The 14940-nt window shown below is 54.7% G+C and overlaps 1 protein-coding gene across 5 annotated transcripts in view; it reads left to right on the top strand.

The window, feature by feature from the left end:
- Positions 1-14010, top strand: part of GRIN1 (glutamate ionotropic receptor NMDA type subunit 1) — a 30611-nt gene extending 16601 nt beyond the window's left edge. For 2 of the 5 annotated variants that reach the window (XM_042879077.1, XM_042879076.1), the window contains 12 exons: positions 331-466; positions 760-887; positions 1014-1178; positions 1270-1388; positions 1732-1844; positions 2294-2442; positions 3175-3332; positions 3507-3668; positions 4563-4672; positions 5633-5778; positions 8361-8471; positions 13942-14010. In XM_042879077.1, coding sequence (XP_042735011.1) covers positions 331-466; positions 760-887; positions 1014-1178; positions 1270-1388; positions 1732-1844; positions 2294-2442; positions 3175-3332; positions 3507-3668; positions 4563-4672; positions 5633-5778; positions 8361-8471; positions 13942-14010 — 1566 coding nt within the window. Of the gene's footprint in view, positions 1-330; positions 467-759; positions 888-1013; positions 1179-1269; positions 1389-1731; positions 1845-2293; positions 2443-3174; positions 3333-3506; positions 3669-4562; positions 4673-5632; positions 5779-8360; positions 8472-10959; positions 11164-13941 lie in introns of those variants that run through there. The other 3 variants (XM_042879079.1, XM_042879078.1, XM_042879075.1) reach the window with 2 other exon arrangements.
- The last annotated feature ends 930 nt before the right edge of the window (positions 14011-14940 follow it).

Raw genomic sequence — 14940 nt, 5'->3', positions numbered from 1 at the left:
CGACTAGAGCACAGGCCAGGGCATGAATCCCAGCAGTGCAGTGACTCTCATCAGCCTGCTCTTATGGCAATGGGTGAGAAGGACTTTGAGGACAGGGAAAAATTTCCACATGAGGAAGGCTGGCTCGTCTGATCCTCGTCTTGGAGAGGAGACAGGCAAATGTCTCCCTATGCCAAAGTCAGGTCCTGCTGCAGGACTGCGTGGTCCATGGGGACGGCACTGTGGCATTGTGGCCATGTTTGCCTGGAGAAGGCAGCCCCACTCCCCATCCAGGTGGGGACAGCTCTGGAAGGGGATGGAGGCAACTGAATACTTGTGCTTTCCCCACAGATTGTAACGATTCACCAAGAACCCTTTGTATATGTGAAGCCCACACAAGCAGATGGGACGTGCAGGGAGGAATTCACCATCAATGGTGACCCTGTCAAAAAGGTCTTTTGTACAGGGCCCAACGAGACCATCCCAGGTAAATCCATCTGGCAGTGAGCATAGCGGCATCCCCAGCCCACCTGGCACATTTGTGACCCTAGCAGATGACTTTCCTGCTGCCTCACTTCTGTGTGGTCTCCAAGGCTACTTTGAGGGATTGCACCCCATGTTGCTGTCTCCTGACATGCTCCCATTCCCTCTGCCTCAGTATGGTTTGAAACTAAAGCCACACGGGTGGTTGCTTTCCCTGGGGAGAGCCATGGGTCTTGCATGGGATCCCTGGCAGAGGGCTGCTTCCACGTGTCCTCTCCCATTTTCTCTTGCCCACAGGCCGGCCCACAGTGGCACTGTGTTGCTATGGCTTCTGCATCGACCTGCTCATCCGCCTGGCTGGTGTGATGAACTTCACCTACGAGGTTCATCTGGTGGCTGATGGTAAATTTGGTACCCAAGAGCGGGTGAGTGTAGGCAGCTTGGGGTATCACTTCTTTCACATCATGTGTCAAAACACGGCCAAGCCGTTCTCCGGAGCAGAGCTGGCCAGTGATGGGGCAGGGTCTGATCCTGCACGGGATCTCTGGCAGGTGAACAACAGCAACAAGAAGGAGTGGAATGGGATGATGGGGGAGTTGCTGAGTGGCCAGGCGGATATGATTGTAGCTCCCCTCACCATCAACAATGAGCGGGCACAGTACATCGAGTTCTCCAAGCCCTTCAAATACCAGGGTCTCACCATCCTTGTGAAGAAGGTATGGACTGGGCTGCTTGTAGGAGGGGTGGGGTGGGCAGGGTGCAGCCTCGCTGGGTGTCAGCACTGCCTGCCTCTCTCATTTGTGCTAGGAAATCCCTCGCAGTACCCTGGATTCGTTCATGCAGCCCTTCCAGAGTACACTGTGGTTGCTGGTGGGGCTGTCTGTGCATGTGGTGGCAGTGATGCTGTACCTTCTAGATCGATTCAGGTGAGTGCTCCGTGGGTCACTCAGGGGCTGCAGGTGAAGGGGAGGTGTCACACAGATGGTCTCTGTATCCTGGAGACAAATGTAATGGGAGCAGCACCAGTGTGAGGTAGACATGGTTGCAGGCCAGCATAGGGGACGTGAAAGGCTATGTGAAAGGCATAGGGCTTTGGAGCCAGGGCTGTGGAGCCAGCCAGGAGTGAAGAGCAGCATGGGGTACAAGTGTACAAGATCCACACTGCAAGGATCAGTGCTGTAAGGCTGCATCAGAGTGCTTAGGGCATGAAAGAAAGCCTGGAGAAATGGGATAAGGGACATCAGAAGAGATCTTGCTCTTGTTTTCCAGCCCATTTGGACGGTTCAAAGTGAACAGCGAGGAGGAGGAGGAAGATGCCCTGACACTCTCCTCAGCCATGTGGTTCTCCTGGGGAGTCCTGCTGAACTCCGGCATCGGAGAAGGTGCGTTGCACGGGCAGTGGTGCTGCTCTGCCCTGAACACTGTCATGGACCCACAGGGACCCAAGAGGGACCTGACTTCCTTTCCACGTGCTCTTATCGGTGCCCTGGGAGACTAGTGAAAAACTGTGCAGTTCTTGTCCCCCGAGACTTCCTTGGAGGGGTACTCAGGGTGCTGGGGGGTGGCACACTCATGGCGCAGCTGCTGCGGACTCTCCTGCCAGCCTTCACCATCAGTGATGGGAAAAGTCTTTCCTGGGCTCCCTTTCCTGGTGTTACTCATCCAGTAGGGTTCAATGCATGTTTTTCTTTGGGTAACACAAAAGCTCTTCACACATCTGTTGGATAGGGCACATTTGTAGATGCCATTCATCTTGTGTGAGGTGGTTACAGCTTTGGTGATCAAGTCAAGCTCTTGTTGTGCCAGTCTGAGCTCTCCTCTCTCTTTCCAGGTGCTCCTCGGAGTTTTTCTGCTCGTATTCTGGGCATGGTGTGGGCTGGCTTTGCTATGATCATTGTGGCTTCCTATACTGCCAACCTGGCTGCCTTCCTGGTGTTGGACCGTCCTGAGGAGAGAATTACAGGCATCAATGACCCCCGGGTAATGATCTCTTGCCTCAATTCCCTTTCTCTGCCCATCTCTAGGCAGAGATGCAGATGTCTTCAGTGTGTACCTCCTGGTTTGGTGGCTGGTAGCACCTAGAGCCCTATGTAATGTGGGTCTGTGCCTGGGTGGGGATGGGAATACACAGGCAGGGAACTGCTAGCAGAGAAAAAGCCTGTCCAGAAACAGCACAAGGCCAGCCAAACTCCTGCCAGTTCCTGGAGAGCCTGCACTAACCAACGAGGAAACGATTCATTATGGATGAGTTATAGCTAATGAAATTGTCCCTGCGGTGCAGTCAATACTCTCAGCAGATACTATCATGACTCAAACCCATTTCCTGCTCTGGCAAGGACACAGCCACAGCCTATCAATCCAAGCAGCCAGGAATGCACTCCACAGCAGTCCCAGCCCACTGCATCCCACACCTCACAGCACCCTCCGCCCTCAGCACCATCAGCCCCATCTCACTGGGGGGGTTCCTGTATCCTCAGTGCTGTTACAGAGCATCCACTGTCCACCACTGTGGCCCCGGAGCATCCCCTGTCCCATCCTGAGCACTGTAGCATCCACTCCCCCATGGCATCTGCAGCTCCACTGAGGTGATCGAGATCTTCCCTGGGAAGCAGTTCGCTGAATGGGATGGGAAATCAGGAAACACAATTTTGGGGCGAGCCAGTTTGGTTGATGTAGAACAGAAGAAATAAGAGCTCTGCCATTGCCTTTCAGCTGCGCAACCCCTCCGATAAGTTCATTTACGCCACGGTGAAGCAGAGCTCGGTGGACATCTACTTCCGACGGCAGGTGGAGCTGAGCACCATGTACCGGCACATGGAGAAACACAACTATGAGAGCGCAGCCGAAGCCATCCAGGCTGTGCGAGACAAGTGAGTGGCACCTGCACCTTGCTGGGCAGGGGCCGGGGGGAGCTAGCGGGATGCTGATCCTCGTGCATAGAGGATCTAAGATTAACTTAGAGCTGGTAGCCCCCTCACTGCTCCTGCAGTGGCTGCAGACAAGCCAGGCTGCCCACCCTAATGAGTGTCCTCTTTGGTGTTCAGCAAGCTCCACGCCTTCATCTGGGACTCGGCAGTGCTGGAGTTTGAAGCCTCGCAGAAGTGTGACCTGGTGACAACAGGGGAACTTTTCTTCCGCTCCGGCTTTGGGATTGGGATGCGCAAGGACAGCCCGTGGAAGCAGAATGTCTCACTGGCCATCCTCAAGTCCGTACACAGCTCTCAGCCCTTATGCTGCATGTGTGCTAGCACACAAGTAGCCCTGTGTCAGGCACTGAAACCCTCCCATGGGGCATACTTCTCCCCACATCCCCTGGCTTCAACTCCCCAGGGCTGTCCTTTCTGCCCTGGTCCTGCTAGGCAGAGATGCTTCAGGTCCCCTCCAGAGCTCAACTTAGGCTCTACTATCAGCATTAGTCTGCAGCATGCTGTGCCACAAGGCACCTGGTCTCATGGATAAAAAGGGATTTCCACGTGTTAGTTTAGAAACGCTGCATTCATTGAAGAGAAGGGAGTGTGGTGATGGGGATGGGAACCAGAGAGTGGAAGGAGGGGAAGATGTAGTGTGCTGTTCAGGATCTGTTGGTGAAACTACCTGCAGGATTGGGGTGACATAAGGAGACCTGAGACTCCACCTATGGGGGAATAATACTGAAGGATGGAACAGGATGGGTGGGATGGGGCTGTGAAACCTGGAAAGACACCAGGAGCCCTTTGGTCCCCTCTGGTACAGGAAGGGAAAGCCTAGAGCTTTAGGCATCCTGGGACAGTGGTGGGGCATGGAGATGTGTCAGGAACAGGAGGCAGGAGCATCATGGTAGGATGTGCAATCCATCCTGCCTTCATCCCAGTGCTGTGCCATGGGCTGTTCTAGACCTCACAGTGGGGATCTTGCTGGGATGCAGCCTCACAGAAGGGACCTGTCTCCTTGCACAAAAGCCATATGGGCAAACACACACACACCCTGTGCACACATATCATCCATAGGCTTACCAGCAGGCTGCACTTATGCACAGGGTCCTAGGGCAGAGGCATCCTGGCCTGCATCCCAGCCACCTGCACCAGGTCTCCTGTGACTGTCCCATCTCCCTGTGCTTTCAGGTCCCACGAGAACGGCTTCATGGAGGATTTGGACAAGACTTGGGTGAGGTATCAGGAGTGTGATTCCCGTAGCAATGCCCCAGCAACACTCACCTTTGAAAATATGGCAGGTTTGTTCTGCAAACCTCTTTCTTCCTCTTCGCTTGATAGCCTGCTTTCACTCAAGACATTCTCCTCTCCTGAGCTCTCCTCCCAGGCCAAAGCTCTGCTTCTTCTGGGTTTGTGCTTTCCTAGTGCTGGGAGGCTGTTGTGGTGGGCTCCCATCCCACCTCATCCAAAACAGCTCTGCGAAGCTTTCTCCACCTTCCCTAGGCAGCCTCCTCAACCCAGTGGCCTCTGTGACTGTCTTTCCCCTCCCCTCCCCGCAGTCTGGCTGAGCTGCAGCTGCTGGGGTGCAATGGGTGCAGAGGGAGAGGAGCAGCACTTGGGATGGGGAGAGAAGGGAGCCGGCTGCAGCGGGGCTGCCCCAAGGAGTGTGCTGGGGCTGAGGGCTGGTGTGATAGCTGATGCCATGTTTTCCTCTCCTTGGGCCTGCTTGTTTACCCCATGTGGGCTCTCTTCCCCCGGCCAGCACAGTGCAAGGTTAGGAGTGTCCACCTGCTGAGGGCACCACTGAGCGTGGGATGGAGCGCTTTATTCTATTCCTTGGGACTCATAGTGCTGTGCCACCTTGCCATCCCCAACTATCCCTGCCTCTGAGGGTCGCAGCAAGCTGAGTGCAGCTCAGAGCATGCTATGCTTCCCAACACACCAAGCAGCAGCACCAAAGCTGGGATTTTCTGCTGCAAACAGCCCTGGGAACAAGATCTGCCCCAGTGCACAGTACAGCCACCAGCAACACATGCTCACGCATGGCATCACTGCAGCAGCTCCGGTGCCTGACTGCAAGGAACCCATGCAGACACCCCACACCCACCACCCCATGCCCATCCCCGTGGGTGCCCCTCTGGGAGTGGGGAGGTGGGGAGGCTGGGGCTGGCAGATGCCACTCGTGCTGAGCACGATGCAGAGGAAATGAAGTGTCGTGATGCGATTCCCACTGCCCCCTGTAACTTTCCTACTTATTTCAGGTGTGTTTATGCTGGTGGCTGGAGGTATTGTTGCCGGGATATTTTTAATATTCATAGAAATAGCTTACAAAAGGCATAAGGACGCGCGGAGGAAGCAGATGCAGCTGGCGTTTGCGGCCGTTAATGTGTGGAGGAAAAACCTGCAGGTAGGACAAACCGTTTTTAGAGCAAATCTCCAACAGGTGCGTTTTCCATTCCTTCACCAAATCAGTGAATGCAGAGCTGTGGATTAACATGGGGTACCATGTCCCATCCCCAGTAACTCCCCTGGGCGTTACTGGGCTGCTGGTGAGCTGTGGGGTCCTGCTTGTCCCCAGGGCCACACACGGCCAATGCCACCTCCCTGGGAGGTATCGTACCCATCTCTGTCCAGGACAGAGACCTGGTCCAAATGCCACGGTTTGCCCTTGGCAGTGCTGGGGACAGTGACCTTGCTCTGCTGGGGACCATGCGTCAGAGCTGCGTTTCTGGCAGCTCCTCATGCAGGATCTCTGACATGCTCCACCACGCTCACCAGCAGAGGAAGGGAGGGTTCACCTGCAGCTACCAAGCATCCCTTCCCTGCAGTCCTGAGCATCCCTTCCCCATGGTCCCAAACATCCCTGCCCCGAAGCCTTCTAGCATCCCTGCCCTGAGTCCCTGAGCATCTCATCCCCGTGGTCCCATGCTGCCCATCCCTGCAGTCCCATGCTGCCCATCCCTGCAGTCTCATGCTGCCCATGTGCAGAAATGCTCCAGGAATGGAGAGTTCCATCGCCTCCTCCTCCCTCCCCACCCTTGGGGCTGTGGTACCCCTGCCCCATCCGAAGCGGTTCCAAAAGAGAGGTGGTGCATGCTCTTATCACTTGGGGACAAGGACATCTGCCCCCAGAATCTCCCATCCCTGTAGCACCCCAGGTGAGAGGAGCCCCGGGGCAGCCACGTGCCTGCTGCTGGCACCGAGCTCTGCGCACGTCCCCGAGCCTCCCCTGCCCTCACCACCAGAACCACCTGGCTGCTCTCCGTGGACCCTCCAGGCTGTGTCCCGCTTTGGGGAAGCAAGTCTGCATTCAGAGCGCCAGGCATCCTTTGGGTGGTGAAAGGCACACAGCCCCCAACGATGGGTGCCCCACGGAGCAGCGGGGGATGCTCAGGAACGTCATCTTCCCAAAGGCAGCGAGGGGAGCACGAGGCTGGGCTGCTACATCCTGAGAGCTCGCCGGGTTCAGTTCACAGATACGAGTTTCGGAAGAGCCGTTTCTTTTTTTATTATTATTTATTCTTCTTCTTTTTTTTTTTTTTCCTTTGCTTCCAAAAAGCAGCAGCAGCAACGGGGTTAAGGCTGCTGGGACAGAGCACACTAGTTGCACTGCCATTTTTCACTTGCCAACCTTCTAGAAAATACTGCACTGGGTCCTTGGGCAGAGTCTGTGGGACTGTGAGCAAAGCATGCTGCCCTGTGGGGATAAACAGCCTCATGGTAAAGAGCCGTTTGACATTGTAAGACTTTTCCACAGGAGGAAACGTCAGAGCACTAGTATCTGGTACATTGCTAGAAGGTAGGCAAGTGGAAAGATTTATTTGTTAAAACAAACAAACAAAAATAATGGTTTTTGGGATCACAGTTTTGCCATGGCTATTTCCTGAGATGCCATGGAAGAAAAAGACATTTCATTCCATTCATCTTGCTTTCCTTTCCGTTTGTGCATGTCCGCAAAAGAGAGAACTGAGAAGGAGGAGCAAATGTATCCCCGAGCATGCTCTACGCACCAGCGGGATACATTTTGGTTACCCCCGTGCGGTAGCAGAGCCAGACCTGGTCACTCCGTCCCCCGTCGGCAAGGTCACACTCATTGGCACGAAAGCAATTGGGGAGGAATCGTTGTCAGCGCCCGCCGCCGAGCGCGGCCGGTCCCCACGGCTCGCTGCCCCCGCACCGTGGCGGCTGGTGCTCCCAGCCTGCGCCAACCAGGTCCGACTCGCTAACTCCAATGGCTACATTTTTCAGTTCTGTTTCTCTTTGAGTTCATCCCGATCCTGACGACATCATAGCGCTAATATGCTTTGCTTCCTCCCTTTCTTTTCCTTTTCTTTTTTTGGTTTGGTTTTTTTTTTTTTTTCCTTTTTTTTTTTCCAGTTTCCTTTTATTTATTTCTACTCTTTTTTTTAGCCGGTTTTACTTTGGAAAACAACCAAACAAATGAACAAAACCACCACCACCACAAACACCACCAACAACCACGTTCGGCTTTGCACAAACGCGTCATTTAAATTTTGGAATACCTTTTTTTGCAGAATGCCCATACAATGACTTCTCTTTCGATGCAGTCCTCTCTCTCTCTTGTGGCGCTAGGATTCAGAGCAGGCGCTGGTAGTGCAGGAGCAGCATCCCACCTCCCGCTGTAGGCAGGCTGGCGGTGGAGGCCAGGGGAAGGGCCAGGCAGCACATCCCCAGGTTCTTTCCCAAGGAAGCGAGGTCAGCGCCGCAGGCTGCCAGCAGACGCCCAGGAGACGCAGGGCTGCTCCCAGAGGGGTTTCCAGCGCTGTGGATGCGAGGCCGGCCCCGTAGCTGTAGCAGCGAGGCGCCACGCTGTGCCTGCGGGTCACAGAGGCCCTTGGAGGACTGGGAGTGACATCTCTGGTAGTGTGCTCACCCAAATGAAGGACATGACACGGGGCAGTATTCAAGTAGATTTAGCGTTTCCAACAGCACACTAGAGATCTAATCGCTTATACATATTCATTTTAGGATAGAAAAAGTGGTAGAGCAGAACCTGACCCTAAAAAGAAAGCCACTTTTAGGTCCATCACCTCCACCCTGGCCTCCAGCTTCAAGAGACGTAGGTCCTCCAAGGATACGGTAAGAGGAAGAAGAACAATTCTGCCCTCTCTCTTTCTCTCTCTTTCTCTCTTCTGCCATCCCATCGACTGCCACACACCCATCCCGAAGCTGCCAGTGTACATGCATAGCTCATGTTCGTCACCAGTCAGTCAGTCAGTCAGTCAGTCATCCCGTGTTCCTTGAGGATGCTGGGATCCTGGAGGGCAGGCAGGAGGTGCTTTGGAGTCCTGTGATGAGTTGGGAGATGCAACCGAGTTTTCGTTTCGTTTCCGTTTTCTTTTTGCCTGGATGATTTCTGATGTTCCTCTCTGTGCTTTGCTCACCGTACCGGTGCTGACCTCTTGAAACCGATGACATTTTATTTATTTATTTATTTTTCCGTTCCTGAGTGTTCCTGTACCTGTTTGTCATTGTATGCCTAAAACAATCACCCCGATTTAATTTGGGCACCGTGTCACCTCACCGAGAGCCATGCGTGTCACATTCTCTACATGTGATTTTTGTTTGTGACTATTAGCATTCGGGACGTAGCACTTGGCGCAGTGACAGCTCTCTGGTTATCAGCAGCAGCATCCGAGCTGCTCTAGCAAAGAGGAGGCACAGGAGGTCATTACTGACCCAGCCTGCTTCAAACTTGGGCTTTCCACCTCGCAGTGCCGCTGCTCGCACGTAACCAGAGAACGTTTCCAAATAGCTGCCTCTAAAGCCAGCCGTTCCCCACTGTGCAAACGTGTCTGCTCGTGCTGGAGCTTCAGGCACGCCAGCGTCAGGTTGGGCTGTTGGTCTGTCGGACTGAGCCGGTGTCCCTCTGCATGTTGCCGTCTGTCGTACAACACTCTGCACTGTGGCTACTCTGTTGTCTTGTGTGGACGCGGGCGCTGCCCCAGATCCGCTCTCCGGGCCGCTCGGCTGCTGCCAGCGGGGTCCCTGCGGTGCACGGTGGGGATGGGGGGATGGCAGCAGGCTGGCGGGGGGGAGCGGCATGCGATGTCGCAGGGGTCTCCAGCCACGGCGCTGCATGGAAGCGGCTGCGCTTGGCACCAGGCAGGCTTCGTCCCCAGCACCCTGGGAAATGGCCTCAGGGACAGCTGAGCCCCCTGCCAGGCTCGGCTGCCACCGTCTCGCACAAAGCACTCCTTGGGGAACTCATGCTCTCCTTGCTCTCCTTGCTTGTACCCATACCCAACGGGGAAGATGAGCATCCCTGTCACCTCCTTCACTTACCACACTCCTGGTGTGGATCCTTGTCTTGGTGGTGCCCCAACATCTCAGTGTCCCAGAACCAGACCCATGCATATCCTCAGGCAGAGGATGGTTGGAGGAGGCTCTGGGTGGCTGGACCTTTGACCAGGGGCAGGAGGCAGAGATGGGGTGGGAGATGCAGTGAGGAGAAGGTGGGGAGTGAGAAGAGCCAGGAGAAGAAGGAACAGTTGTGGAAAAAAACCTGCAGGGAAGCCCTCAGGGTGCCTGGAGCAAACCCCATGTTGTCTCCCAGGTTTAGAAAGCCAAGGGGTCCTGGCCCGGGACAGGCCAGGCCAGCAAACATCACAGCAAAGTGAGGAGCTGGGGAGACCCGTGTCCACTGCAGGCATGTGGCCAGTGCCAGGAGAGGTGATCCCTTGTCCTGGCTGTGGTTGAGCCCTTCCCCAAGTGAAAGGGGCTGGTGCCTGCCTGCTCCACCAGGATCAGTGGTGCACCTCAGTACCTCCTCCATCGCCCCACTTCCTTTCCAGTGATCCTGGGCCTGATCCTGCTCATGGTTCAGCATTCACAACCCCATTGTCACCCCAATACCCTGTGGTAGGAGCACTCTGAGCTGCCCAGGGCCTGGGGTCTTTACACCAGAAGCTTCAGATGATGGCTGCCACTCTGGTGACAGCTGCAGCTATAGGCAAAGAGGCCCTGCTGTCTGCAAGCCTATTAAAGCCATCTGCATACCATGATGTGCCATGGCAAGGGCCCCAAGACATCTTCCCAAGGGGGTCAGTTAGCTAGTTGGGCTACCAAGAGGTCAACAGGACCAAGATCTGAATAAGAAGTTTCAAGGCTGAGGCTAGCAGCCCCAAGGCAGGAAGCAGCAGAGCAAGCTTTGTGGCGATGTCGGGCAGGCCTGCTGGTGCACTCCACTGGGAGAGCGACCAGCGGGAGGGTGCTGTCATCAGCTTTTGTCACAGCCTGCCATCTGGTGCCCCCCGCTTCCACTCAGCAGTCCTGGCTCAGAGACCCCAAAGCCCTCCTGCTGTGGAAGGCCCCATGAGGTCGTAGCATGCGGGGTCACATTGCCTGGGGTCCTTGTAAAGATGAGAAAACAGTGAGGTGCTCTACGATGATGCTTGGCAGAGCCACGGGTCCACACCAGGTCTCAGCTGGGCAAAGCTGGAGAGCCCATGGGGCTGGAAGGCCGGGCTGACCCCAGCCCCATGGGCTCTCCTTGCTAGCAAACCTGGTGGCCTTGTTTCTTCCCTTTTCATTGCCGGGAGTTTTAAAAATGGATTCTGCTCTGCAGCCCTGCAGAATGGTCCCTCAGGAGTGCCAGAGAGACAGGCTGGCACCATGGAGCCAAGACAGCCCCGGGAAGCTGCCACCCCACTCTGAACGTCCTAGCGCCCACCATCACCCGAGCTGCACAGCCTCTCCGCGGCACATCATCCCCACCGCCCCAGGAGGAGATGCATGTGTTCCCCATAGGCAGCTCCTGCAACTCGAATAGCACTCGCAGAGCTGATGTACTGCCATTCATCGCAGCCACCCACGCTACCGCAACCCCACAGAAGCCATGTGAGACGCATAAACCACACAGACACCTTCCGAGCCGGCACATTTCGTACAGACATGTTCCGAGACGCACAGATCCCTTAGCCCACACTGCAGACGTCATCAGCCCCCACAGCCCCACTGCCAGCCCGCGGGCCCCGCAGGCACAGCACAGCACACGTCCCACGCCACCGCCAAGCGAGGGCCCCTCGAGCGTGGGGACGATGCCAGAACTGGTCGAGAATGGAGGGGGTACATGGAAAAGGTCACCTTTTCAGTGAGAGATCAGCCATCCCAAAACCAAGTGCTTTTTGGCTGAAAAAGAACCTAGTTTTTGGCCCCGAACAACCATCTGTAGGCCAAATACAACTATTTTTTTTTTTTTTAAAGGAAAGTTGACATTTTCTACAGCAAGATTGTGTTTAGCTGGAATCCTAATTTTTAATCAAAAAAAAAAAAAAAAAAAAGAGAGAAACCCCAAATTCTTCCAGAAAATCTCCCACCAGCCAGGGTCTGCCATGTGAACCCAGATTAGGTTGAAGTCATTTTTAAAGACATATTGATTTCTTGTCTATATTTTCTTCCTGATGTCATTTAAAGTTTTTGGTGCCTTCACTTCACTTCCATACCTTAACATGTTTGAGTCTCTTCTGCAGTTAATATTAATTAATTTCTTGGCTTTATAATGTTTGGTTTGGGGATAATTGCACCATCCCTGTAAGATCATTTACCCTAAATTACTGATATGTGCTTCTAGAATTAGTTCAACTTTAACATAGTTTTGATATGACAATTTTCTTGCTTTTTTTTTTTTTTGCCTTTTCCTTTTTCTTTTTCTTTTTTTTTTTTTAATATTAAAAACTGCATATTTAAACAAAACAAAAAAAAAAAAAAAAAAAAAAAAAAAAAAAAAAGTAAACGCGAATGTTACCCTGTGATAACTCTGTGATTGGAGGAGATATGCTTTCAACCCAAAGCCCCACTCTGTATCGCAGTTCTCCTGCCAGGCTCCCCAGGTCGTTTGGTGACGTCAGGGTCCCCCAGAGCTGTGCAGAGAGGGCAGAGCACTCTGTCCCATCCCGCCCCACCGGGCCCCCCCTTCCTGCCCCATGTCCACGTGCACAGAGGCACACGCATTCGCACCCACACTGCTTTTTTCCTGGTTGCGTCAGGGTATTTAACAAAGGATCTTTTCTTCTGCCCCTATAGTTTTTTTATCTGGAGCTCTTCCTCCGGCAGAGGCTGGCATCATCTCCTATGGGTGCCCGCCCTGCCTCTCCCCTCTCCAAGCCTTTTCCTCCTGGAGGGGCTCCAGCCCCATCCCTTCAGCTTTGCTACCACAGCTGAGGTTTTGGTTGCACCCCTTTAGAAAAGGTGTGGTTTTGGTGGGCCAGTAGAATGCCACAGAAAGCTCCTCAGGGTGACAGAGCAGATTGGCAGAGCAGCACCTCCAGGGGATGGCCACGGTGTTGCCACTTGGGATTTCTTAGAGGCTCCATTTTGATAGCTGTTGGTGCCCCACATGGATGAGCCATCCCAAGAGATGTTCCTCACCACATGCGCCACATGTATGGGATCATGCTAGCTCCGGTCCCCACCCCAGCAGCTTCCCACTGGGGTCCTTGTGAAGCCCCAAACCAAGCAGGCGAACCCCAAGCAGCCCACGCTGTGCTCAAGGGGCCACCAGACCTCCCCACACAGGGTAGCCACAGTGCCAGAGCCACCATCAGAGGCACAGGGGTCACAGTTGCTGCTGACAAACACAGGATGCATTAAATCCTGTGAAATCCTTCTAATGACCAAGGAGCCCATGGAAGCCCACCACACATGTAGCCCACCAGCCCTCCTAGGTAGTGTGGTAAATGTCCATGGAGAGGGCTCACACAGCAGCACACCAAGATCTTTTCCTGGCACCACGTTAGGTCCTCAGAGCAGCATGACAGAGGGGTCAGTGTCACTGTTTGGCACTGGTGCCACCCAACCACTCAGGGCTTGGAGCTAGGAGAATGAGAGGAAGGAGGCAGGGAGGCAGGGAGGAATCAGCTGCCCATTTGCTAGCCCCTAGCTGGGGAGAAAGGCTTTTTTTCTTTTTTCTTTTTTATTTTTTTGGCTGTTACAGAGGTGTTTCTGCTCTCCCTGCTGGTGGGGATGCAGCTGGGGAGGTTTTTCCCAGGGGTGTTGGCTGAGCACCCCACTGCAAGGAGTGCAGAACCCAGAATCCAGGCCACATCTGCACAGGCTGCACTTTCACATTAGCAAGTGACGCTACAGCTTGTCGCCAATCAGCCGCACAGCACAGCTCCTCACCTGCGCACAAGGGTAGGAAGAGCAGAGGCACTCAGGCAAGGAGATGCACTGCCATGGCCTCAGAGCACAGCTGGAGCTGCCACCGGCCATGCCCTGCAGCCACATGCTCAGCCGTGGGCTGGGCTGGCAGGTCACAGCTTCTTCTTGTGGCATTCCCTAAGCAGGCAAGGGCTGGCTCCACAGGTGCCAGGCACCACGCCATGCCCCAGTGTCCTCCCCATCCGGCCATAGAGTGCATGGAGAGCGTCTGCAAGGACCTCTGCACGAGGCTGGAGCACAGGGGACCTCAGCCACGAGCAGGTATGGGGCCTTTGCATCACCCCCAGAGATATCCTGTAGGGACACAGGAGGTGTGAGGAGATGCGGGGGAGAGTGCCAGGACTGCCTAACGCTCCTCTCTCTCTGTCTGTGTATTTGTGTGTTGCAGCAATACCATCCCACTGACATCACCGGCCAGCTCAACCTCTCCGACCCCTCCGTCAGCACTGTGGTTTGACCTTCTCCCCAAGGGCCATCAGTCCTTGCCCGGCACAGTAGGAAGGCACAGCCAGGACTGCCTCTCAAGGGACACTGATGGGTTCTTCAGGGTGAGATGGGAGTAAAGCATCCTTCATCCATACACGGTGACTTCATTGTATATCTCCCTCCCTCCCTAGGCCTGCTGCCACACTCACGCCCCAAAATGCATGGCAGAACCAGGACAGGGTTTGGACTTCACTGTACAGAGAAAACTGCTCCCAACCAGTGCTGTTGTTGATCAGTATTGCCACTGACTGGCTGCGTGTGAGGGGAAAGGACTTGGAAGGCACGTGGTGCCTGCTGTCCTGCAGTGGTAGGGAAGAGCCGGTGTCAGGCTGCAGCCACGTGTTTGGCTTTGCAGGCTCTGGGTTCCCACAGATCCCAGAGATGTTCTCATGGAGCGGCCAGGGACTGCTGCCATGCAGAGATCTGCCACCAGCACAGCAGGGCTGGGAGATGTGCACGCTTCTCGTGGCCAGGGGATGAGCGCCCGTTCCCCTCCATCAGCCCCTGCTCAGTGCCCATGACCGAATGTGGTGCTCTGGAGCTCCCAGCCAAGATCCTGGCTTCCCATATCTGCACACAAGGCATCCCCAAGGCCTGGCCATGGCCAGCACGTAACTTTCACACTGTAGCTGACATGATCAGGAGACAAACAAGGCAAACCGAGTGCCAGCTCAGCAGAAGGCAACTAAGCAAGACCGTTCAGAGCTACTCCTCCCCATGCACCGAGCTTCTACAAGCAGGTGTTTCAAGCAGCCATGAGCACTCCAACACCCAGGAAACACCACCCAGGTTGGGGATGAGTACCTGCAGATGTGTATGAGCAGCAAGGGCAGAAAACCCATCTGCAATGTGGTACCAAGCCCCTGTGGAGAGCACCACCTCCTCCTTGCCCCAGCCAAGC

This window comes from Lagopus leucura, unplaced genomic scaffold (assembly GCF_019238085.1).
Source record: "Lagopus leucura isolate 7727_CA_CO unplaced genomic scaffold, USGS_WTPT01 Super-Scaffold_100022, whole genome shotgun sequence".
In the NCBI taxonomy this organism is placed as follows: Eukaryota; Metazoa; Chordata; class Aves; order Galliformes; family Phasianidae; genus Lagopus; species Lagopus leucura.
The sequence above is the reverse complement of the archived record's forward strand: the minus strand, read 5'-3'. Positions and strand labels throughout refer to the sequence as shown.